At 60.2% G+C, this 23,352-nt stretch overlaps 1 protein-coding gene across 1 annotated transcript in view; it reads left to right on the top strand.

Moving 5' to 3' along the window:
* The window catches only part of MFSD4A (major facilitator superfamily domain containing 4A), a 29,303-nt gene extending 5,951 nt beyond the window's left edge, over positions 1-23,352 (top strand). The window contains exons 2-10 of the mRNA XM_068159661.1: positions 1,922-2,120; positions 2,280-2,519; positions 13,247-13,415; positions 14,343-14,458; positions 16,192-16,365; positions 18,953-19,100; positions 20,067-20,137; positions 20,515-20,635; positions 21,748-23,352. Coding sequence (XP_068015762.1) covers positions 1,922-2,120; positions 2,280-2,519; positions 13,247-13,415; positions 14,343-14,458; positions 16,192-16,365; positions 18,953-19,100; positions 20,067-20,137; positions 20,515-20,635; positions 21,748-21,812 — 1,303 coding nt within the window. The 3' untranslated portion in view covers positions 21,813-23,352. The remainder of the gene's footprint in view (positions 1-1,921; positions 2,121-2,279; positions 2,520-13,246; positions 13,416-14,342; positions 14,459-16,191; positions 16,366-18,952; positions 19,101-20,066; positions 20,138-20,514; positions 20,636-21,747) is intronic.

The following is a 23,352-nucleotide window of genomic DNA, read 5'->3' as shown; positions in this document are numbered from 1 at the left end:
TTCTCTCTCATCTGCTGCTTGTCTCTCCTGCTGTGACTGTGCACATCTCACCTGCCTCCCTCCCTCCCCCAGGAATCCCACACTGGCTTCCAGCTCTGCTGTCAGAGGAGGATCAGGAGTGAGGGATTGGCAAAATGTGGTCCAGCTGAAGGGTGAAGGGAGGCTGGGCTGGGAGCTGGGAGCACAGCAGGCAGCTGGAGGCAGGAGGGGAAAAAGGAGTTGTGCCCTTGGCCCATTCCCCCCTGCCCTCTCCCTGGTGCTGTTGAAGGGCAGTGTAAGCAAGGAGCAGGATGTGGCAGGCCAAGAGGCTGTGGCTGTGCAGATGGATGAGGGCAGTGGCATGGCCAAGGCTGGGCTCTTCTGGATGAGCCATCAGGGCAGGAGGGCTGGAAGCTCTCTGCTGTGCCTCCTCCTCCCTCCTGGGGCACAGCAGGAAGCAGAGAGCTGCAGGTCTGTCACTTGCTGGTTGTCTGTCCCTGCTGGGGGACATCCCTGTGCTGGGGACATCCCTGTGCAGTGCCAGCCCTTTGCTGTGCCTCACATCCCCCCCAGCTGCTAATGAGCAGCTCACTGCTGCAGGCTGGGTTGGAGCTTGAGGAGGGCAGAGTTAGGAGGAGCACTGGGAAGAGGTTCTTTGCAGGGAGGGTTGGGAGGCACTGGCACAGGCTGCCCAGGGGGGCTGAGGATGCATGCCCCCTCCCTGGAGGTGTTCAAGGCCAGGCTTGGATGAGGCTTTGAGCAGGCTGGGCTGGTGGGAGGGGGTCCCTGCCCGTGGGAGGGGGTCCCTGCCCGTGGGAGGGGGTCCCTGCCCGTGGGAGGGGCTTGGCACTGGCTGAGCTCTCAGGTCCCTTCCAACCCACTCTATGATCAGCTGCTGGCCATTGCCACAGGTTTCTCCCAGGCTTTGGGAGCTGAGGTGTGGTGGGGCCATGGCTGTGCCAACCTCTCTCTCTGTTGTGATTTTGCAGTCCCATCTTTCACCAGGGCTCCACTGTCTGGTCCCTGCTTCCTTCCTTCCCTCCTTCCTTCCTTCCTCCCTGCCTGCCTTCCCTCTTGGCAGCTCCAGAGCTGCACGGTGCCAGCCTGGGAGCCCTTCTCTGGCCAGTGCCTGGGGCCTGCTGGTGCTGCTGCCAGCCTTGAGGTGCACTGCAGCAGCTTGATCTCCACCCCACACATCCCTTGGGCTTCTCCCCTGGGCCATGTGGCTTGGAAGGTGGGCACCTGCCCCGGGGATGGCAGCAGTGCTGCATCCCAGCCCGGGGTGCTGGGTGAGGGCTGATGCTGGCAGCACAGAGATGGCACAGGGCATGGGGAGGGAGCTGCAGCAGCTCCCCAGTGCTCCCTGTCAGGCAGGACAGGTTCAGGCAGGCAGGTCTGGGCTGACATGGTGATGTGGATGCCAGCAGCTCTCTTCCTGCTGGGAACTGGGATCACCCAAGAGCTTTCCTGCCTGCTCCTGCCATGCAGTCCTGCAGGAGAAACACCCTGGAGCTGCTCAAAGCTCGTGGTGTGGCCTTGCCTGCTCCTGCCCCTGCTCCTCTCCATGCCCAGCTAACAAAGGAAGCTTCCCAGGCCTGGACATGTGCAGAGCACAGCTCTGGAGGGCTGGTTGCCCTGCCCCATGAAAGCTGGGTGGGAGATTTGCCTCCTGGAGGCATTGCCTTCCACACAGGAGGTGGCAGTGCCCTGGGCTGGCTTTGGCTGTGACACAGAGGCTTGGGGGGGGGGGGGGGGGGGCTCTGAGAGCAGCATCTCCCTTGCCCTGTCAGAAGAGGGGGGGCTGGAGCTGCCACAGCCTGGGGGTGCATCTCCTGCTGGTGCCTCCCCACGGGGCTGGCAGCAGGAGGCAGGACAGAGGGCTGGGCACCGCTCTCATGGTCGTGACTCCATCCTCTCTCTCCCCTTTGCCCACCCCCCTCAGGTTGGCTCAGTCCTTGTTTGCACTCTTTGCCTCCTCCCTGGCAATCTCCCTGGTGTTTGCCATCATCCCTCTGTGCCACAATGTGGTGGTGCTGGCTGTGGTCATGGCTGTGGCCGGGCTGGCCATGGGCTGCATCGACACCATCTCCAACATGCAGCTGGTGAAGATCTACCAGAAGGACTCAGCCATCTTCCTGCAGGTGAGCATGGAGCCCCTCTCTGCCCCTCTGAGGATGAGGAGTGAGCAGCAAGCCCCCAGCCCCCCTGCTGCTCAGAGGAGTGAGGGGCTCAGAGCAGAGAAGCAAACCCCCTCCCACCACCCCCTCCCCTGCTCTCCCTGTGTGTCTCCTCTCTTGCAGGCCCTTCACTTCTTCGTGGGCTTTGGGGCACTGCTGAGCCCCCTGATAGCTGACCCCTTCCTCTCAGACACCAACTGCATCCTCTCCAACTCCACAGCCAACGCCTCCAGCAACCTGCCCCACATCCGCAAGTCGCTGCTGCCTCACCACCCCGGCAACCTCTCCCACTACGACCTGCCCATGAAGGGCATGGTGGTCACCAGGGTCTCCTACGCCTTCTGGATCATGGCCCTCATCAATGTGAGTGCTGCAGCCCCAGCCCTGCCCTGCCCTGGCTCACCCCTGCTGCTCCCCTTCTGCAGCCGGCTGGGGCGCTTGAGGGGGGCTGCTGCCCCATAGGTGGTGCTGGGGGGGAAGGCAGGCAGGGGGAGGGCTGTGTGGGGTCATAGAGGATGGAGGCAGGCAGGGGGAGGGCTGTGTGGGGTCATAGAGGATGGAGGCAGGCAGGGGGAGGGCTGTGTGGGGTCATAGAGGATGGAGGCAGGCAGGGGGAGGGCTGTGTGGGGTCATAGAGGATGGAGGCAGGCAGGGGGAGAGCTGTGCTGGGACCCAGGGGAGGGAGGCAGGCAGGGGAAGGGCTGTGTGGGGTCATAGAGGAAGGAGGCAGGCAGGGGGAGGGCTGTGCTGGGACCCAGGGGAGGGATGGAGGCAGGAGAAAGGCTGTGTGGGGTCCCAGGGGAGGGCTGTGCTGGGTCCCAGCAGAGGCTTAGTTTGGCTTTGCCAAGTGCCCTGTTCCCAGCAGGGGCAGCCTGGGGCAGGGCTGTGGGGGCAGTGCCAGCAGTCTCTGCCCCACCAGCTGTGGTCCCTGGCAGCAGGTTGTACCTCCAGCAGCCCCCTGGGCAGGACTTGCAGGAGCTCCGTGGGCAGGGGCTGGGCAGGGGGTGATGATTTCCAGCGGCAGCCCCAGGGAAGTGCTCCTCCGGGGCTGGGTTACCGGCAGGGAAGCCTTCATCAGGAGGTCTCTGCCTGTCTCTTGTGTTTCCCTGGTGATTCGCAGCAGACGTAGCAGCCCTGGGGCCCTTCCTCTTGCGAGAGGGATGGAGCTTAATGCCTGTCCTCTTTCCCTGCCCTGCTGGGTCCCAAAACCGCTCTCCAGCGAGCTGCCGCTGCCTGCAGGGCTCCCTTTGGAGTGTGGCCCTGCCCGGACCCCAATCGCAGCCTGCTGAAAGGCAGCGGCTGCTGCTCGGCGCTGCCTCGCTGCTGGAACGGCACTGCCGATAGTAATCGATAAGAATAGGGGAGGGGGGAGGGACCAGCCACGACTGGAGCGAGTTAAAACAAGTAGCTGAGCTGCCCCTGGCTGTGCCCAGCCCCTGCCCCGCGGCCCGGGCTGCCCCTGGCTGTGCCCAGCCCCAGCCCCCCGGCCCGGGCTGCCCCTGGCTGTGCCCAGCCCCAGCCCCCCGGCCCGGGCTGCCCCTGGCTGTGCCCAGCCCCTGCCCCTCGGCCCGGGCTGCCCTTGGCTGTGCCCAGCCCCTGCCCCTCGGCCCGGGCTGCCCTTGGCTGTGCCCAGCCCCTGCCCCTCGGCCCGGGCTGCCCTTGGCTGTGCCCAGCCCCTGCCCCTCGGCCCGGGCTGCCCTTGGCTGTGCCCAGCCCCTGCCCCTCAGCCCGGGCTGCCCCTGGCTGTGCCCAGCCCCTCAGCCTGGACTGCTCAACCTGGGCTGCCTTTGGCTGTGTCCATCCACAGTCCCTCTGCAGCAGAGCTGCCACTGCCATCTCCCTGGTGGCAGCAGCACTGTGTTGCTGGTCCCTATGGTGCTGGGGTGATGAGAGCAGAGGGCGCAGGGTGAGCCTGGCTGGGCGCTGGGTGAGCCTGGCTGGGCGCTGGGTGAGCCTGGCTGGGCGCAGGGTGAGCCTGGCTGGGTGCTCTCTGCCCTTTCTGGTCTGCTGAAGAACCAAAGCATGCCCTGCTGGGGGCTTCCATCTGAGCAGGGCTGATGTGAGGGGAGGAACAGGCAGCCAGGGCAGCTGGGCAGGGGCTGTGCTGAGCTCCTTGGCAGAAGTCCCCCCAGGAAGGCTCCAGCCTAGGAGGAGGAGAAGGCAGCTTTAATTACCTCTGACTCTGCTCTGCCAGGGGAAATGTGCTTTTAATCACTCCACAGCCTCATCCTCAGCCAGTCCTCAGCAAGCTAATGTAGGTTTGAGGGCCACATGTAATCTCTGCCTGAAGCACAGGGCTGAGCCTCATGCCTGCAGCACTGGTGGGAGGGTGGCTGCCAGACCCTTCTCTGCTCCTAGCAGCATCTCATGGATGCTCTGGGAGCAGGGTTGAGGATCCTGGGCTGAGTCTTGCTGATGCACAGCAAGTCCTGAGCTGGGCTTGTGCATTGCTGATGTGGTTGGAGATGTTCCTGCTGACTGCAGGGGGGGGTTGGACAAGGCAGCTCCTGAGGGTCCCTTGCAGCCTGCTGCAGTCTGGGATGCCTGCATGTGGGGATGGTTTGCACCTCTGTGCACAGACTCTGCAGAGTCATGGAATGGGTTGGGTTGGAAGGGACCTTCAAGTCCATCCAGTTCCAACCCCCTGCCATGGGCAGGGACACCTCCCACCAGCCCCAGGCTGCTCAGCCTGGCCTTGAACACCTCCAGGGAGGGGGCAGCCACAACCTCCCTGGGAAGCCTGTGGCAGGGTCTCAGCAGTGTTAGGGTCACCAGGGGCAGGGCAGGGCAGGGGGGGTCCCAGGGTGCTGGGAGATGCTGGGGTTTGGGAAGGGTAAAACCCTGGTCCTGATCTCCAGAAGGATCAGAGCTATCCAGCCAAAGCCTTTGTCTTCCATGGGAGCAAACCAACTGCTCCTGTCCCCCCTGTGCTGGCAGATGCTGGGCTCTGGGGGGAGGATTGGGTGCTAACACACTCAGAGGAGCTGGCAGTGGGGGAGTCTGTGTGTGGTGTCCCCAGGGGGGCTGTGTATGCTATCCCCACAGCTCTGGAGCTCATCCCCTTGCCAAAGCTGAGCTGCTGCTGCCTTCCCCAAAGGTTTGGTTCCTTGTTTGGTTTGCACAAGCCAAGCAGCTGGCTGGAGGAGATGCTGGGAGCAGCTCAGCTCCAAAACACCTCAGCACAAGCTGATAACCAAGACTCAAATCCCCCCTAGGGCAGTGAATGAGGTGAACAAGGTGGAGAAATGGAATCCAGGACCAGCAGCTTTGTTCTGGAGTGGTCAAAACCTCTTTCCTCCCCTCCTCCCCATTCCCATCCCTGTTTCCAGAGGGCTGTGGTGGATCCTGACAAGGCAGAGGCTGGGGAATGAGTTGGGGGCTGGAGCCCTTTGCTACTCAGGCAGTGGATGAGATGAGTAAGGTGGAGAAACATCATCCAGGACCAGCAGCTTTGTTCTGGAGTGGTCAAAACCTCTTTCCTCCCCTCCTCCCCATTCCCATCCCTGTTTCCAGAGGGCTGTGGTGGATCCTGACCAGGCAGAGGCTGAGATGATTCACTTCAGTCTCTTCCCTGTTGTTTAAAGGGGGGAAATGTCTCAGTGGGGCTTTGGCAGCCACACAGCCTCCAGAGCTGACAGAGTTCTGCCTCTTCTGGACTCCAAATGTTTAGGTTTAAGAGGCTTTTATGCTTGAGGGAAAGTTTGGTGCTTCAACATTAGCAGCAGGAAGGCTTTGGATGAGTCCTGGCCCAGAAGTTTCATTTGAAGAGGAAGGAGGGGAAGGGGGGTGGAAAAAACACAAAGCCATTTTGGAGGGGGCTTTTTAGCCACCTTTTTTTGGCACCCAAAAAGAACCCAAACCAAACCTCCAAACAAACATGGAGGGGTCAAAAACCTCTTTCCTCCCCTCCTCCCCATTCCCATCCCTGTTTCCAGAGGGCTGTGGTGGATCCTGACAAGGCAGAGGCTGAGGAATGAGTTGGGGGCTGGAGCCCTTTGCTACTCAGGCAGTGAGTGCCTCTTAAGGCTGGAGCCAGGCTCTGCCCAGCCAGCCAGGGCCCTCTGCCTGGGGATGGTTTTGGGGTGGTTTGGAGGGGATTTCTTTGTTAGAAGACCAGAAACCTGGTCCTGACCTCCAGAAGGATCAGAACTTATCCAGCCAAAGCCTTTGTCTTCCATGGGAGCAAACCAACTGCTCCTGTTCCCCCTGTGCTGGCAGATGCTGGGTTCTGGGGGGAGGATTAGGTGCTAACACACTCAGAGGAGCTGGCAGTGGGGGGCTGTGTGTGATGTCCCCAGGGAGCTGGCAGTGGGGGGCTGTGTGTGGTGTCCCCAGGGAGCTGGCAGTGGGGAGCTGTGTGTGGTGTCCCCAGGGGGTCAGTGTGGTGTCCCCAGGGAGCTGGCAGTGGGGGGCTGTGTGTGGTGTCCCCAGGGGGTCAGTGTGGTGTCCCCAGGGAGCAGGCAGTGGGGGCTGTGTGTGGTGTCCCCAGGGGGTCAGTGTGGTGTCCCCAGGGAGCAGGCAGTGGGGGGCTGTGTGTGCTGTCCCCACAGCTCTGGAGCTCATCCCCTTGCCAAAGCTGAGCTGCTGCTGCCTTCCCCAAAGGTTTGGTTCCTTGTTTGGTTTGCACAAGCCAAGCAGCTGGCTGGAGGAGATGCTGGGAGCAGCTCAGCTCCAAAACACCTCAGCACAAGCTGATAACCAAGATTCAAACCTCCCCCCTAGGGCAGTGGATGAGATGAGCAAGGTGGAGAAATGGAACCCAGGACCGGCAGCTTTGTTCTGGAGTGGCCAAAACCTCTTTCCTCCCCTCCTCCCCATTCCCATCCCTGTTTCCAGAGGGCTGTGGTGGATCCTGACCAGGCAGAGGCTGAGATGATTCACTTCAGTCTCTTCCCTGTTGTTTAAAGGGGGGAAATGTCTCAGTGGGGCTTTGGCAGCCACACAGCCTCCAGAGCTGACAGAGTTCTGCCTCTTCTGGACTCCAAATGTTTAGGTTTAAGAGGCTTTTATGCTTGAGGGAAAGTTTGGTGCTTCAACACTAGCAGCAGGAAGGCTTTGGATGAGTCCTGGCCCAGAAGTTTCATTTGAAGAGGAAGGAGGGGAAGGGGGGGGGGGGGGGAAAGACACAAAGCCATTTTGGAGGGGGCTTTTTAGCCACCTTTTTTTGGCACCCAAAAAGAGCCCAAACCAAACCTCCAAACAAACATGGAGGGGTCAAAAACCTCTTTCCCCCCCACCCCATTCCCATCCCTGTTTCCAGAGGGCTGTGGTGGATCCTGACAAGGCAGAGGCTGGGCAATGAGTTGGGGCTGGAGCCCTTTGCTACTCAGGCACTGAGTGCCCCTTAAGGCTGGAGCCAGGCTCTGCCCAGCCAGCCAGGGCCCTCTGCCTGGGGATGGTTTTGGGGTGGTTTGGAGGGGATTTTTTTGTTAGAAGAACAAAAACCTGGTCCTGACCTCCAGAAGGATCAGAACTTATCCAGCCAAAGCCTTTGTCTTCCATGGGAGCAAACCAACTGCTTCTGTTCCCCCTGTGCTGGCAGATGCTGGGTTCTGGGGGGAGGATTAGGTGCTAACACACTCAGAGGAGCTGGCAGTGGGGGCTGTGTGGTGTCCCCAGGGAGCTGGCAGTGGGGGGCTCTGTGTGGTGTCCCCAGGTAGTGGAAGCTGTGTGTGGTGTCCCCAGGGAGCTGGCACTGGGGGGGCTGTGTGTGGTGTCCCCAGGGGGTCAGTGTGGTGTCCCCAGGGAGCTGGCACTGGGGGGCTGTGTGTGGTGTCCCCAGGGGGTCAGTGTGGTGTCCCCAGGGAGCTGGCACTGGGGGGCTGTGTGTGCTGTCCCCACAGCTCTGGAGCTCATCCCCTTGCCAAAGCTGAGCTGCTGCTGCCTTCCCCAAAGGTTTGGTTCCTTGTTTGGTTTGCACAAGCCAAGCAGCTGGCTGGAGGAGATGCTGGGAGCAGCTCAGCTCCAAAACACCTCAGCACAAGCTGATAACCAAGACTCAAACCTCCCCGCTAGGGCAGTGGATGAGGTGAGCAAGGTGGAGAAATGGAATCCAGGACCAGCAGCTTTGTTCTGGAGTGGCCAAAACCTCTTTCCTCCCCTCCTCCCCATTCCCATCCCTGTTTCCAGAGGGCTGTGGTGGATCCTGACAAGGCAGAGGCTGAGGAATGAGTTGGGGGCTGGAGCCCTTTGCTACTCAGGCAGTGGATGAGATGAGTAAGGTGGAGAAACATCATCCAGGACCAGCAGCTTTGTTCTGGAGTGGTCAAAACCTCTTTCCTCCCCTCCTCCCCCTCATTCCCATCCCTGTTTCCAGAGGGCTGTGGTGGATCCTGACCAGGCAGAGGCTGAGGAATGAGTTTGGGAGCTGGAGCCCTTTGCTACTCAGGCAGTGAGTGCCTCTTAAGGCTGGAGCCAGGCTCTGCCCAGCCAGCCAGGGCCCTCTGCCTGGGGATGGTTTTGGGTTGGTTTGGAGGGGTTTGGGTGGTTTGTTTTTGCAAAATCTGCAGTTTAGGAGAACAAAATCCTGGTCCTGACCTCCGGAAGGATCAGAGCTATCAAGCCAAAGCCTTTGTCTTCCATGGGACCGAACTAACTGTTCCTATTCCCATTGTTCCCAGAACAATGAGGTCCTCGCCGATGAATTGAGGCAAGAGAGGTGGGGAAGGGGGGGAGGCGAAGGGGGGGGGGGGGGGGGTCTCCATACGTTTGAATGGAGCCAGGAGCCAAGGAAAAGCAGGAAATGTGGAGCTAGAGCTCTCTCCTGCTCACAGCCAGGGAGAAAACAAGCGAGGGAGCTCTCACTTGGGATTTCCTGGCTTGCTTCCCCCCCTCCCTGCTGTTTGTTGCAGAGTAAACACCACTTGGTCGGGGAGGGAGGGGAAGGGAGGGTTGGTTGGGAGCAGCCCTCCTCTGCTCCCCTCTGGTTCCTGTTAAAAAGGGAGGGGGGAAACAGTGCTAAAATCCTACAGAACAAAGTCCCTCCGGGCTTGGAGCAGCCAGGGAGCCCTGGGTGGGAGCTGGGGGCAGGCTTGGCCCCCAGCACCTGGCAGGGAGGGGGCTGGGGAGGGGATGCTGCAGATGCCACAGGAGAGATCCGGTGGGCAGGAACGAGCCCATGGGCCCTGTGGGCAGGAAGAGCAGGGAGGGGGCAGCAGCTCTGCCTGCCTGCAGGGTGGGGAGGGAAGGGGCAGCAGCTCTGCCTGCCTGCAGGGGAGGGAGGGAAGGGGCAGCAGCTCTGCCTGCCTGCAGGGGAGGGAGGGAAGGGGCAGCAGCTCTGCCTGCCTGCAGGGTGGGGAGGGAAGGGGCAGCAGCTCTGCCTGCCTGCAGGGTGGGGAGGGGGCAGCAGCTCTGCCTGCAAAGGAGGGAGGGGGCAGCAGCTCTGCCTGCAAAGGAGGGAGGGGGCAGCAGCTCTGCCTGCCTGCAGGGTGGGGAGGGGGCAGCAGCTCTGCCTGCCTGCAGGGTGGGGAGGGGGCAGCAGCTCTGCCTGCCTGCAAGGAGGGAGGGAGGGGGCAGCAGCTCTGCCTGCCTGCAAGGAGGGAGGGAAGGGGCAGCAGCTCTGCCTGCCTGCAGGGGAGGGAGGGAGGGGGCAGCAGCTCTGCCTGCCTGCAAGGAGGGAGGGGGCAGCAGCTCTGCCTGCCTGCAGGGTGGGGAGGGGGCAGCAGCTCTGCCTGCCTGCAGGGTGGGGAGGGAGGGGGCAGCAGCTCTGCCTGCCTGCAGGGTGGGGAGGGAGGGGGGCAGCAGCTCTGCCTGCCTGCAGGGTGGGGAGGGAGGGGGCAGCAGCTCTGCCTGCCTGCAAGGAGGGAGGGGGCAGCAGCTCTGCCTGCCTGCAAGGGAGGGAGGGAGGGGGCAGCAGCTCTGCCTGCCTGCAAGGGAGGGAGGGGGCAGCAGCTCTGCCTGCCTGCAAGGAGGGAGGGAGGGGGGCAGCAGCTCTGCCTGCCTGCAGGGTGGGGAGGGGGGCAGCAGCTCTGCCTGCCTGCAGGGTGGGGAGGGGGCAGCAGCTCTGCCTGCCTGCAGGGGAGGGAGGGAGGGGGCAGCAGCTCTGCCTGCCTGCAGGGTGGGGAGGGAGGGGGGCAGCAGCTCTGCCTGCCTGCAGGGTGGGGAGGGAGGGGGCAGCAGCTCTGCCTGCCTGCAGGGTGGGGAGGGAGGGGGCAGCAGCTCTGCCTGCCTGCAGGGTGGGGAGGGAGGGGGCAGCAGCTCTGCCTGCCTGCAAGGGAGGGAGGGAGGGGGCAGCAGCTCTGCCTGCCTGCAAGGGAGGGAGGGGGCAGCAGCTCTGCCTGCCTGCAAGGGAGGGAGGGAGGGGGCAGCAGCTCTGCCTGCCTGCAAGGGAGGGAGGGAGGGGGCAGCAGCTCTGCCTGCCTGCAAGGGAGGGAGGGGGCAGCAGCTCTGCCTGCCTGCAAGGAGGGAGGGGGCAGCAGCTCTGCCTGCCTGCAAGGGAGGGAGGGAGGGGGCAGCAGCTCTGCCTGCCTGCAAGGGAGGGAGGGGGCAGCAGCTCTGCCTGCCTGCAGGGTGGAGAGGGGGCAGCAGCTCTGCCTGCCTGCAAGGGAGGGAGGGAAGGGGCAGCAGCTCTGCCTTCAGGGAGTGGTGCTGCTGTTGCAGAGGGAGAAGCCTGCCTCTGCAGTTGCATTCCCTGTGAGTGGTGGCTTTCTTCTCCACCTTTTTTCACCTGCCAGCTACAAAAGGTGGTGGTGGTTCAAGTGCTCTTACAGTGCTCTGTGTGCCCTGGGAAGAGAGCTAAACACCCTCCCGTGCTTCCCACCAGGCCAGCATCTGGCAGTGGCTCGATGCTGGTACCCTGAGGAGGGTGGATTTGGCCATCCCCCTTGGGCAGAAGGCTAAGATGAATCACAGGCAGAGCCTTCTGAAGGTACTGGTTCAGCCCCAGGAGCTTGGAAACTGCTTGTGAAAGGCTTATTAGTGAAGTGCTGATTGTGTGGTGCACAGAGCAGGTCTGGCTCTGCTGGAGTGCTTGTGGTAGCAGTAGGATGAGGGGCAGTGGTGTGAAACTGGAGCAGGGCAGATCTGGGCTGGACATCAGGAGGAAGATCTTGGCAATGAGTGGGGGGGATGAGGAACTGGAACAGCTGCCCACAGATGTGGTTGAGCCCCCATCCCTGGAGCCATTCAAGATCAGCCTTGCTGTGGCCCTGGGCAGCTTGATCTAGCTGGGGGTGTCCCTGCTGCCTGCAGGGGGGTTGGACAAAGATGAGCTCTGAGGCTTCCTTCCAACCTGATGCAGTCTGTGAAGCTGTGAGGCTGCTGCAGCTGGTGTGCTCCTGTGTGCTGCAGCTGGTGTGCTCCTGTGTGCTGCAGCTGGTGTGCTCCTGTGTGCTGCAGCTGGTGTGCTCCTGTGTGCTGCAGCTGGTGTGCTCCTGTGTGCTGCAGCTGGTGTGCTCCTGTGTGCTGCAGCTGGTGTGCTCCTGTGTGCTGCAGCTGGTGTGCTCCTGTGTGCTGCAGCAAGCAGCATCCCTGGATGTCCTCAGCAGCATCCAAGAGGACTACAGCTGAGGCCTCACTGCTCCTCGATGCCAGGCCCCTCGGCACAGGCTGTACCCAGGGGCTGGTTGAGGCCACTGTGCTGTATTGCTGTTGTCATTGTTGGCCTGGGAACCAGGAGCTCATCTCTCAGGAGGTGCTGAGCAACCTCTGCTAATGGCTGGAGAGGAGCTGGAGCAGGTCTTGGAGCAGCTTGCTCCTCCCTCACAAAGAATCTCAGCCCCAGAAGCTCTCCTGGAAAGCTTCCTCCTCCTCCACAGGAAAGAAGCTTCACTGTTTAGGTTGTTTCCTCTCCTTCTATCAACTGATAGCAGGGAGCAGAGCCCAAAACCCACCTGGCTCCAGCCTCCTCTCAGGGAGCTGCAGAGAGCAGTGAGGTCTCCCTCAGCCTCCTCTCCTCCACACTGAGCACCCCAGCTCATCCTCTCCAGCCCTGTTCTCCAGACCCTTCCTCACCTTTGTTGCCCTTCTCTGGACCTGCTCCAGCTCCTCAGTGTCCCCCTTGGAGTGAGGAGCCCAAAACTGAGCCCAGGATTCGAGGGGTGGCCTCAGCAGTACTGAATGGAGGGGAACAATCCCTGCCCTGTCTCTCTAAGCTCAGAGCAGAGGATGCCAGCAACATTTGTCTGGAAGGCCAAGTGCAGAGTGGTGCCCAGGTGCCTTAGAATCACCTAAGGTGGGCACCCAGGGGAAGATTAGGCTGGAGGTGAGGAGAAAGTTCTTCCCAGAGAGAGTTGTTAGCCATTGGGATGTGCTGCCCAGGGAGGTGGTGGAGTCCCCATCCCTGGAGGTGTTCAGGAGGGGATTGGATGTGGCACTTGGAGCCATGGTTCAGCCATGGGGTCTGTGGTGCCAGGTTGGACTTGATGAGCTCTGAGGTCTCTTCCAACCTTGGTGATTCTGTGATCCCTGGAGACTTTCAAGAGCCTGCTGGGTGCAGGGCTGGGGGGACCTGTGCTGGGGGACCTGTGCTGGGTGCAGGGCTGGGGGGACCTGTGCTGGGTGCAGGGCTGGGGGGACCTGTGCTGGGTGCAGGGCTGGGGGGACCTGTGCTGGGTGCAGGGCTGGGGGGACCTGTGCTGGGTGCAGGGCTGGGGGGACCTGTGCTGGGTGCAGGGCTGGGGGGAACCTGTGCTGGGTGCAGGGCTGGGGGAACCTGTGCTGGGTGCAGGGCTGGGGGGACCTGTGCTGGGTGCAGGGCTGGGGGGACCTGTGCTGGGTGCAGGGCTGGGGGAACCTGTGCTGGGTGCAGGGCTGGGGGGACCTGTGCTGGGTGCAGGGCTGGGGGGACCTGTGCTGGGTGCAGGGCTGGGGGGAACCTGTGCTGGGTGCAGGGCTGGGGGACCTGTGCTGGGTGCAGGGCTGGGGGGACCTGTGCTGGGGGACCTGTGCTGGGTGCAGGGCTGGGGGACCTGTGCTGGGCTCTCTGGCCCTGCTCTGGCAGGGGTTGGACTTTGGTGCTCTCCAGAGGTCCCTTCCCAGCCCCCAACGTCCTGGGATCCGTCGCGGCTGCTGAGGCTGCTGCGGCGAGCGGGACCTGGACCACGTCTGTGCAGGGTTTGAGCTCACCCTGCCCCCTCTCTGCTCCTCCCCAGCTGCCAGTGCCCATTGCTGTGTTCTTCTTGCTCTACAAGGAGCGGATGGTGCCCTGCTTCGGCAGCAGCAGCCACCCCCTGCTGTCGGCCGACGAGCTGGCGATGGAGACCCGGCCCGCGGAGAAGGATGACCTCTCCACCACCCTGCAGAGAGCCCAGGCAGCAGCAGGTGAGCTTGCAGCTTCCCCCCAGGCCTCTGCAGCCCTGGTTGTGAGTGTCTCCACTGGGGTTTAATAGGCAAGATCTGCTGCTGTTGGCTCGGGAGGGAGCTCTGTGCCCTGGGCGAGTGGATGGAGCTCAGCAGTGGCCACAGTTTGGTGCCCTCCAACCAGGTGGGACCCTAAGGCCTGGGCAGGGATGAGTGTGCTGCTGGTGGGACTCAGGGAGACCTTATCATAGAATCAATAAGGTTGGAAAGGACCTTAGAGATCATCAAGTCTAAGCTGTCACCCAACACCTCCTGACAACTAAACCATGGCTCCAAGTGCCACATCCAATCCCCTCCTGCACACCTCCAGGGATGGGGACTCCACCACCTCCCTGGGCAGCACATCCCAAGGGCCAACAACTCTCTCTGGGAAGAGCTTTCTCCTCATCTCCAGCCTAAACCTCCCCTGGCACAGCTTGAGACTGTGTCCTCTTGTTATTGCAGCTTTTCAGGACAAGGAGGGGATGGTTGGAAGCCAAAAGAGGGAGGTTCAGACTGGAGAGAAGGGAGAAATGTTTGAGGGTGGGGAGAGCCTGGCTGCTCAAGGAGGTGGGAGATGCCCCAGCCCTGGCACCATTCTGGGGCAGGTTGTTTGGGGCTCTGAGCAACCTGCTCTAGTTGCAGGGGGGTTGGCCTAGATGAGGCTTGAAGGTCCCTTCCCACCCAAAGCAGTGTGGGATTGGAGGTCCATCTCCACCCTGGAAGCTTCCAGGTGTGTACAGCAAGAGGTGGTGCAGCAGAGCTGGGCAGTGCTGCACCTTGCTCACCATCCCTTGGGAACCTCTGTCCTGCAGCTGAGCACAGCCCAAATCCCCACTGTGGGCTGGCAACCACCCAGCCCCAGGGGGAACCTTCCAGCTGAGTTTGCTTTGCATTGTTCTCCCCCAGGTCACAATGACTTACTCAGCTGCTGCCAGAGCAAGAACTTCAGAGGGGCTTCTTACACCTACTTTGCAGTGCACATCACTGGGGCTCTTGTTCTCTTCATGACTGATGGCATTGTGGTGAGTCCAGCTGCTGGAGGGATCTTGTCTTGTGGCTTGATCACTCCCAGCAGCCCAAACCTATCAGCTGGCCTCTGCCTGGGGTGGGCTGCACCTGAGGCTCTGCCTGTGCAGCAGTCTGGGGCCTGGGGGAGCTCCTTCAAAGCTAAGCAGGGTCAGGCTGATTATGTGCCCTGCTTCTTGGGAGGGTTTGTGGCTTTCTCCTGGGCTCTGTGGTGCTGCAGCTTGCTTGCTGCTGCTGCTGACTTGGCCACTTGAGAGCCTCCCTGGGTGCCAGAGCCTCCCTGGGTGCCAGAGCCTCCTTGCCTCAGCCAAGAGGCAGGACCAGCCTTGTTTGATTTCCTAAGGGTGGCTCTTTGTGTGCTGGGTCTCCTGAGCCCTCAAAAGCCAAGATGAGAGCCAGGTCTTTGTTCTGTGGTGCCCAGGGCCAGGGGGGACAAATCTGAACATAGTCAGCTCCATCTGAGCCTGAGGAGGAGCTCCTTGAGGGTGGCAGAGCACCAGAGCAGGCTGCCCAGAGAGCTTGGGGAGTCTCCTTCTCTGGAGAGCTTCCAAACCCAGGGCAAGCTGCTGTGGGTGCCCCTGCTTGAGCAGGAGGGCTTGGACTGGGTGGTCTCCAGAGGTCCTTTCCAGCCCCTGCCATCCTGTGTTGGTGTGGTGCTGGTGCAGCCTCTGAGGTGGCCTGGCAGCAAGTCCTGGCCCCTGTGTGGCACTGCCCAGGTGAGGAAGGCTTGCTCCTGGCTGGCAAGTTGCTGCTCCTTGTCCTTGTTCAGCAGTTTTGTCTCAGTCCCCTCGTGGTCAGACACTGCTGGGTCTTAAATAGGGCACTAAAAATAGGGTCCTGAAAGATGAGTGAGGGCAGCTGCCACATACAGGAAGTTCCCAGGGTCTCTGTCTTCAAGGATGAACTTCAGCTTTGGGTGCTTCATGGGACAGGCTTGGAGAGTCTGCAGCTCCAGAAGGCTGAGACAGGCTCTAAGGAGGAGAACCTCTCTTCAGCCAGCAATGCTGCTCAGCCCTGCCCTTCTAGAGCCATGGAATCAATAAGGGTGGAAGAGACCTCAGAGATCATCAAGTCCAAGCTGTCACCCAGCACCTCCTGACTAACTAAACCATGGCTCCAAGTGCCACATCCAGTCCCCTCTTGAACACCTCCAGGGATGGGGACTCCACCACCTCCCTGGGCAGCACATCCCAGTGGCCAATCTTTCTTGCTGGGGAGAGCTTTCTCCTCACCTCCAGCCTAAACCTCCCCTGGCACAGCTTGAGACTGTGTCCTCTTGTTCTGGTGCTGCTTGCCTGGGAGAAGAGACCAACCCCCACCTGGCTACAACCTCCCTTCAGGGAGTTGGAGAGAGCAATGAGGTCTCCCCTGAGCCTCCTCTTCTGCAGGCTAAGCAACCCCAGCTCCCTCAGCCTCTCCTCCCAGGGCTGTGCTCCAGACCCCTCCCCAGTGTCATTGCCCTTCTCTGGACACCTTCAAGTCTCTCAATGTCCTTCTTAACCTGAGGAGCCCAGAACTGGCCACAGGACTCAAGGAGCCTAAACCCTGTGTCGTGCTGCTGGTGGATGCCTGCCTGCAGCTGGCAGTGAGGCTCATGGAGACTTGGTAGCAAAGCCAGGGGTGGGGGTGGGGGGGGTCAATATTGTGGATGCTGGAGGGGCCAGGCTTGAAGCTGCAAGGCCTGGAGGGCAGCTGCTGGCTGTGACATCCTGCTGTGCTTCCCCTGCAGGGAGAGTACTCAGGCTTCGTGTACAGCTACGCCGTGGAGGAGCCTCTCTCCGTGGGGCACAAGGTGGCTGGCTACCTGCCCAGCCTCTTCTGGGCCTTCATCACTCTGGGCAGGCTCATCTCCATCCCTGTCTCCTACAGAATGAAGCCAGCAACCATGGTCTTCATCAACGTGGTGAGGCTGCCTGGGCTGCCTCTGCATCCCCAAGAGGCTGCCTGCATTGGGGGGGGGGAGGGGGTGATAAGGTGGAGTGGGTTTGTGGGGGGGGATAGGTAGGATGGTTTGGGGGGGGTAAGGTGGAATGGGGCTGGGGGGGATAGGTAGGATGGTTTGGAGGGGGGTGGTAAGGTGGAATGGGGCTGGGGGGGGATAGGTAGGATGGTTTGGGGGGGGTAAGGTGGAATGGGGCTGGGGGGGATAGGTAGGATGGTTTGGGGGGGGGTGGTAAGGTGGAGTGGGGTTGGGGGGGATAGGTAGGGTGGTTGGGGGGGGGTGGTAAGGTGGAATGGGGCTGGGGGGGATAGGTAGGATGGTTTGGGGGGGGGTGGTAAGGTGGAATGGGGCTGGGGGGGGATAGGTAGGATGGTTTGGGGGGGGGTGGTAAGGTGGAGTGGGGTTGGGGGGGATAGGTAGGGTGGTTGGGGGGGGTGGTAAGGTGGAATGGGGCTGGGGGGGATAGGTAGGATGGTTTGGGGGGGGGTGGTAAGGTGGAATGGGGCTGGGGGGGATAGGTAGGATTGTTTGGGGGGGGTAAGGTGGAATGGGGCTGGGGGGGATAGGTAGGATGGTTTGGGGGGGGTGGTAAGGTGGAATGGGGCTGGGGGGGTAAGGTGGAGTGGTTTTAGGGGTGATGGGTAGGTAGGATGGTTAGGGGGTGATAAGGTGGAGTGGTTTGGGGGTGGATAGGTAGGTTGGATGGGTTGGGGGGTAGTAAGGTGGAGTGGTTTGGAGGGGTGTGGGTAGGTTGGATGGTTTGGGGTGGAAGGGACCTTAAAGCTAGGATAGAATAGAATTAACCAGGTTGGAAAAGACCTTCATAGAATCAGTAAGGTTGGACAAGAGCTCAGAGATCATCAAGTCTAAGCTGCCACCCAACACCTCCTGACTAACTAACCAGGCTGCCCAGGGAGGTGGTGGAGTCCCCATCCCTGGAGGGCTTCAAGAACCCTGTGGGCCATGGGTTAGTGGCCATGGTGGGGTTGGGTTGATGGTTGGACTCCAGGGAGGCCTTTTCCAACCACTAATGCCACAGGAGTGGTGCCAGACAGGGACAAAACCTCTCCTTGGCTGGCACTGAGCCCTCTGTGCAGTGCTGGCTCCTCGGGGCTGCTCGCTGCAGCCAGCTGCACCAGCTCCTGGAGGCATTTCAGCGCTGCCCTTTGGATTTAAGAGTCCCAACAGCTGTGGTGGACCTCCAGCCACCCCCAGAGAGAATGAGCTGAGCTGAGCTGCTTTTGCAGAGCTCCCTCTGCTGCCTCCAAGCTGTGCAGGACTTGGTGCACCTGGGATGCTTTTGCTCTTGGCTGTGGGCTGAAGGAGCCAAGGGGAAGAGGCAGGGTGGTTCAGATGGTGTTGGCTCTTTGGCTTCACTCCTGTGACTGCTTCCTGAGCAGTTAATGAGGGAGATTGAATTCCTTAACCTGCCTAATTTAGGGCTGATTGGTGATTGAGATGGGTCAATAGTGTGGGATCTGCAGAGGGAACAAAGAGGTTTTTCAGCTGCATTCTTGCCTCTACCTAATGATAGACTAGAGTAGACTAGACTAGAGTTAACCAGGCTGGAAGAGACCTCTGAGCTCATCCAGCCCAACCTATCACCCAGCACCCTCTGATCAACTCAACCATGGCACCAAGCAGCCCATCCAGGCTCTTCCTAAACACCTCCAGGGATGAGGACTCCACCACCTCCCTGGGCAGCACATCCCAAAGGCCAATCTCTCTCACTGGGAAGAAGTTCATCCTAACATCCAGCCTCAACCTCCCCTGGCACAGCTTGAGACTGTGTCCTCTTGTTCTGGTGCTGGGTGCCTGGGAGAAGAGACCAACCCCCAGCTGGCTCCAACCTCCCTTCAGGGAGCTGTAGAGAGCAAGAAGGTCTCCCCTGAGCCTCCTTCTCCAGGCTAAGATGCTGAACTGGAGAGAGTCACTTTATGTCCCCCCACTCCAAGAAGGACATTGAGGGCTGGAGAAGGTCCAGAGAAGGGCAACAGAGCAGGGGAAGGGTCTGGGGAGGAGCAGCTGAGGGAGCTGGGGGTGTTCAGCCTGGAGAAGAGGAGGCTGAGGGAGACCTCATTGCTCTCTACAGCTCCATGAGGGGAGGCTGGAGCCAGGTGGGGGTTGGGCTCTTCCCCAGTGATGGGGCCAGAGGAAATGGCCTCAAGTTGCACCAGAAGAGGCTGAGGTTGGCCATTAGAGACATTTTGTTTGTTCAGGAGGGGTCAGGGGCTGGCACAAGGCTGCTCAGGGAGGTGCTGGAGTCACCATCACTGGAGGGGCTCAAGAAACCTGGGGCCATGGCAGTGTTGGGTTGCTGGTTGGACTGGATGACCTTCGAGGCCCTTCCCAGCCTCAGTGGTTGTGTGGCAAAGCTCCACCTTCTTCCCTGGGAAGGCAGAAGGCTTTTAGCTGCTTGCTCACTTCACTTTGCCAGACTATCATCATTTTTCAGGGGGGTTGTATTTTCCTCTTCCCAACCCAACCCAGACCCTGCTTGCAGCTCCACCTTTGCCTTCCCACTGACCCTGTGGCTCTTTGCTCACAGGTTGGAGTCCTGATGACCTTCCTCCTGCTCCTCATCTTCTCCCACAGTGTTGTCTTCCTGTTTGTGGGGACAGCATCCCTGGGGCTGTTCCTCAGCAGCACCTTCCCCAGCATGTTGGCCTACACCGAGGACATCCTGCAGTACAGAGGTCAGCTGGGCTTGGGGCTGGGCTTGGAGGGCAGGTGGGTGCTGAAGGCTGGAGCTCAGACACCTAGCCAACCCCTCCCCTCCTCTGGGCTGCTTAGGGGAGGCCTGGAAGGAAGATCTGCTGTTGGACAGGGTGGTGATGCAACAAACCAGGCTGCACCCAGCCCAGCTTTATTGTCCTCATAGCTTCCCCAGGCAGCTGCTTGGTTTCCTGCAGCTTTTCAGGGCTCTCAGGGGCTGAGAGCAACATCTGCTGCAGGGGCTTGCAGTGGAGCTAGCTTTGAAAGCCTCATCCAGATGATCAGGTCTCTTCCAACCTGGGTAGTGATGTATTCTGTATCAGAGGACTCAAACTGCCTGAGTGAGGCCAGCCCTGAGAGGAGCCTCCACTAAGCTTCACCTCTTGGGCAGCCACATGAACAAGAGAGGCATTGTACAGGGGCTTGTAGTGACAGGACAAGGAGCAATGGATTGCAGCTTGAGGAGGGCAGAGTGAGACTGGAGATCAGGAAGAACATCTTGACAGGGATGGTTTGGAGACACTGGAACAGGTTGCCCAGGGAGGTTGTGGATGTTCCCTCCCTGGGGGTGCTCAAGGCCAGGCTGGATGAGGCTTTGAGCAAGCTGGGCTGGTGGGAGGGATCCCTGCCCATGGCATGGGGGGGTTGGAACTGGATGATCTTGAAGGTCCCTTCCAATCCAAACCATCCCATGAGTTATGAAAATCTTCCCAACAAGAGCAAGCATCACCTGGGCCAGCCTGGGCCAGAACAAGAGGGGTTTGGAGCTTAGAAACCTTTACTGCACCGCAGCAGCTTGGAAGAGGCTTTTCCCAACACCAGCTGGGAACAAAGAGGAGTGTTTGTAACCCCTTGCAGGGGGAGAGCTATGAAATGGGCACTCTGAAGCAGCTGCAGGAGGGTCCTGCTGGCTGCTTGCCCCAACACCACCTCCCCTTCCTCTGCAGGCTGTGCCACCACCGTGCTGGTGACCGGAGCTGGGATTGGAGAGATGGTGCTGCAGCTCCTGGTGGGCTCGGTGAGTGTGGGCAAGCCCTGCCCCAAGCTCCCTGCAGCCTGCCAGGGGGAGCCACAGCCCAGCAGCTGGACAGCTGCTGGGAACAGGTCTTCCAGGGAGCTTGTGGCTGTCCCCTCCCTGGAGGGGCTCAGGGCAAGGCTGGATGAGGCCATGGGCTGGGGGGAGGAGGTGTCCCTGCCCATGGCAGGGGGTTGGAGCTGGCTGAGCCTTTAAAGTCCCTTCCAACCCAACCCATTCTGTGAGGCTGTGGCAATCACTGCTTCAGCCCTGAGCTAGCAGACAGCAAAGCTCTCACTGCTGCTGGGGAGGTGCCTGAGTGCTGAGGACATTTCTGCTCCAGCTGACTTCTCTCTCCTTTTTTCCCCCTCCCATTGCAGATTATACATGATCAGGGCAGCTACAGTTTCCTGGTCTGTGGGATGATCTTTGGAGGCTTGGCCTTTACCTTCTATGCTCTGCTCTTGTTTTTCCACAGGATGTACCCCAAGCCCTCTTCAGGTAAGATCCCAGCAGCCCTCAGCCCTGCTGGATAATGAGAGGAAGAGTGGCCCAGGGCTCTGGTGCACAACCAGGGTGCAGCCCTTCAGCAAAATGCAAGGAAATGTTTCTCTTGCTGCTGCTTCCTGGCCCCTCTTCCTGCTTTGACTTTGCCCACAAAGCCTTGGCAGCCACAGCTTGGGCTTTGCTTGCTTTTCTGTTGGAGAAGCAGAAAAGAAGGGGGAAAAGGAAAAGAGGGGCTGGCTGCAGAGGAAGGAGGCAGCACAGGGCAGGCTGGCTGGGAAAGGGAAAGCTCTGCCTGCAGGGTGAGCAGGACTGAGTGCTCCTAGCACAGCCTGCACAAGATTCCCTCTGTGTTCCCTGGCTCAGATCCAGGGAACCAGCAGGTCTGCCGCGCAGAGGCAGCTGTCAGGCTCGGAGAAGAGCCTCCCTGATACAAGATTTCTCTCTGGCATCACTTCAGCCTGCCTGTGCTGCTTGGTTTCCTTCTCTCTGAGCAGGGAAGCTCTGGGCTGGCCACCTCAGCCTTCAGATGGGGCTTGGCTTTGGATCCACCTTTCACAAAAGGAGCTCTGGGTGACAAGGGGGAGAAAAAGTGCCCAGGTCACTGGAGCTGGAGGCCCTTCCTCCCTGACCCATGGTGGGTGTCAAGAGGAAAGGGCCAGGCTCTTTCCAGTGGTGTCCTGGGGTATAAGGGTGAGGAGCAATGGCTACAAACTAGAACCCAGAAGTTCCACCTCAACACGAGGAGAAAATTCTCTGCTGTGAGGCTGCTGGAGCCCTGGAGCAGGCTGCCCAGAGCAGAGACCTTGCAGAGTCTCCTTCTCTGGAGCTGTCTGGATGTGTTCCTGTGTGATCCCATTTCAGCAGGGGGGTTGGACAGGAGGTCCCTTCCACCCCCTACCCTTCCCTGACTCTAGAACCAGAGAAGCCAACCACCTCACCCTGAGGGTGACAGAACAGCCACATCCAGGGGGGCTGGACTGGCTGACCTTCAGCTCTCTGTCCCTCCCAACCATTCTGTGTGTTTGGCAGAGCTGCTGAACCTTCTCTTTTAAAGCTCAGTGGAGCCTGAGCCCTTCAGGTGCACACTTTTCATGCCCCTGTTTCAGATGTGGATGAAGCCTCACCTGACAAACCAGCAGCCATGGATGACACCGGGCAGTACCAGCGCTAAGGAAGTGGCCAAGCTCCAGGCAAGCAATAAAAACCAAGCCCCCCCACTCTGAGCATTACTGTCAAGGGTGATTTTTCAGATGCAAGGGACTGAATCATGCAAGTTCTCTGCAATCAAAAGCACAGCAGCTTGGGTAAGTCAGAATCAGGACCACATCCTCCAGCGCTGCGCTGAGCTGAGCGCGAAGCTGCCTCCCTCGCGGGCACCGGACACAGCCTGGCAGCAGCAGGAGGAGCCTGGGGCTGGAGGGGCTGCAGGGGCTGGCAGGGAGGAGGGGAGGAGAAGGTGCTCCTGGAGATGGACTTTCAGGCTGGAGGGTGAGAAGGAAGCAGCAGTTGCTCCTGGAGATGAACTTCCTCAGCAGTTGGGGGCTTGGGGAAAGAGGAGGTTCTGCGGCGTGTGGCTTGACTGAAGATCTCCTGCCTCAGCCCCTGGACTTCAGAGACCTTTTGGGCCTGCTCCACAGCATCCTTACCCTTACACACCCCTCCCTCCACGGCCTCTTCACCCTTACACCCCTCCCTCCACGGCCTCCTCACCCTTACACCCCTCCCTCCACAGCCTCCTCACCCTTACACCCCTCCCTCCACAGCCTCCTTGCCCTTACACCCCCCCTCCCTCCACAGCCTCCTTGCCCCCCACCATCACCCCCCACCACTCCACAGCATCCTTGCCCCCCCACCACTCCACAGCCTCCTTGCCCCACCACCCCTCCCTCCACAGCATCCTTGCCCCCCCTACCCCTCCCCCCCACAGCATCCTGTTGGGTTTGGATTCCTTTTGCTTTCTCTGCTCCCCTCCAAAGTGGGGGGGGAGGCAGGGGTGGAAATGACCCAAGTGGCAGCAGCCACTGAGTGCAGGGTGGCAGCAGGGCCCTGCCTGGCTGTGCACAGCTGATTCCTGTATAGCTACACAGCATCAGACCCCCCCTCTTCCCTGGGGCAGTCTCTTGCTCAGCATGCTAAGGGCCTCTTGATTATTAAAATCATTTGCTGCTTTTTTTTCTTTCCTTTCCCCCTCCCCTTTCATTTTTAATCTAATTTTGAAGCCAAGAATGAGTTGAGCTGTGCTGGATTGGGGCTTTTGTAATTCTTTGGGGGTTGCTTTCAGTCACTATTTTTCAGCTGCTGCAGCCACAGTGGGTTTGGGTCTGTTGGCTTTTTTTTCCCTCTCTTCTTAAGAGTGGTTTGACTTTTTTTCCCCCCCCCCCACCAGCTTCCAGTTGAAGCTTTAAAACCAAGGAGGTGTTTGGGAGCCTAAGCCTCCAGCTGCTTGATCTGTGCAATATTTTTTTAACTGGTGCCTTCCAAAGGTACTCACAGAGCCCCCACCCTACCCCCACCCCTAAGCATGACCTGGTTCCAAGGTAAGAGAGGAGGAGATTGGCTTGAGAGGAGTGGAAAGCTACCTCCAGCCCAGCTCTGGAGGGGTTGGACCTGGCCCTAGTTTTGCTTGAACTGCTGTATGTGGATGTACATATGGAGCTGTGTATAAAAAAAGCAGTGTTTAATGAGTTAATTAAAGGTGATTGATTGATTGA

The sequence above is a fragment of the Melanerpes formicivorus genome, unplaced genomic scaffold (genome assembly GCF_026170545.1).
Source record: "Melanerpes formicivorus ecotype bairdi unplaced genomic scaffold, bMelFor1.0.p_v2 SCAF_46, whole genome shotgun sequence".
Classification (NCBI taxonomy): domain Eukaryota; kingdom Metazoa; phylum Chordata; class Aves; order Piciformes; family Picidae; genus Melanerpes; species Melanerpes formicivorus.
Note: the sequence above shows the minus strand (reverse complement) of the source record. Positions and strands in the feature narration are given on the sequence as shown.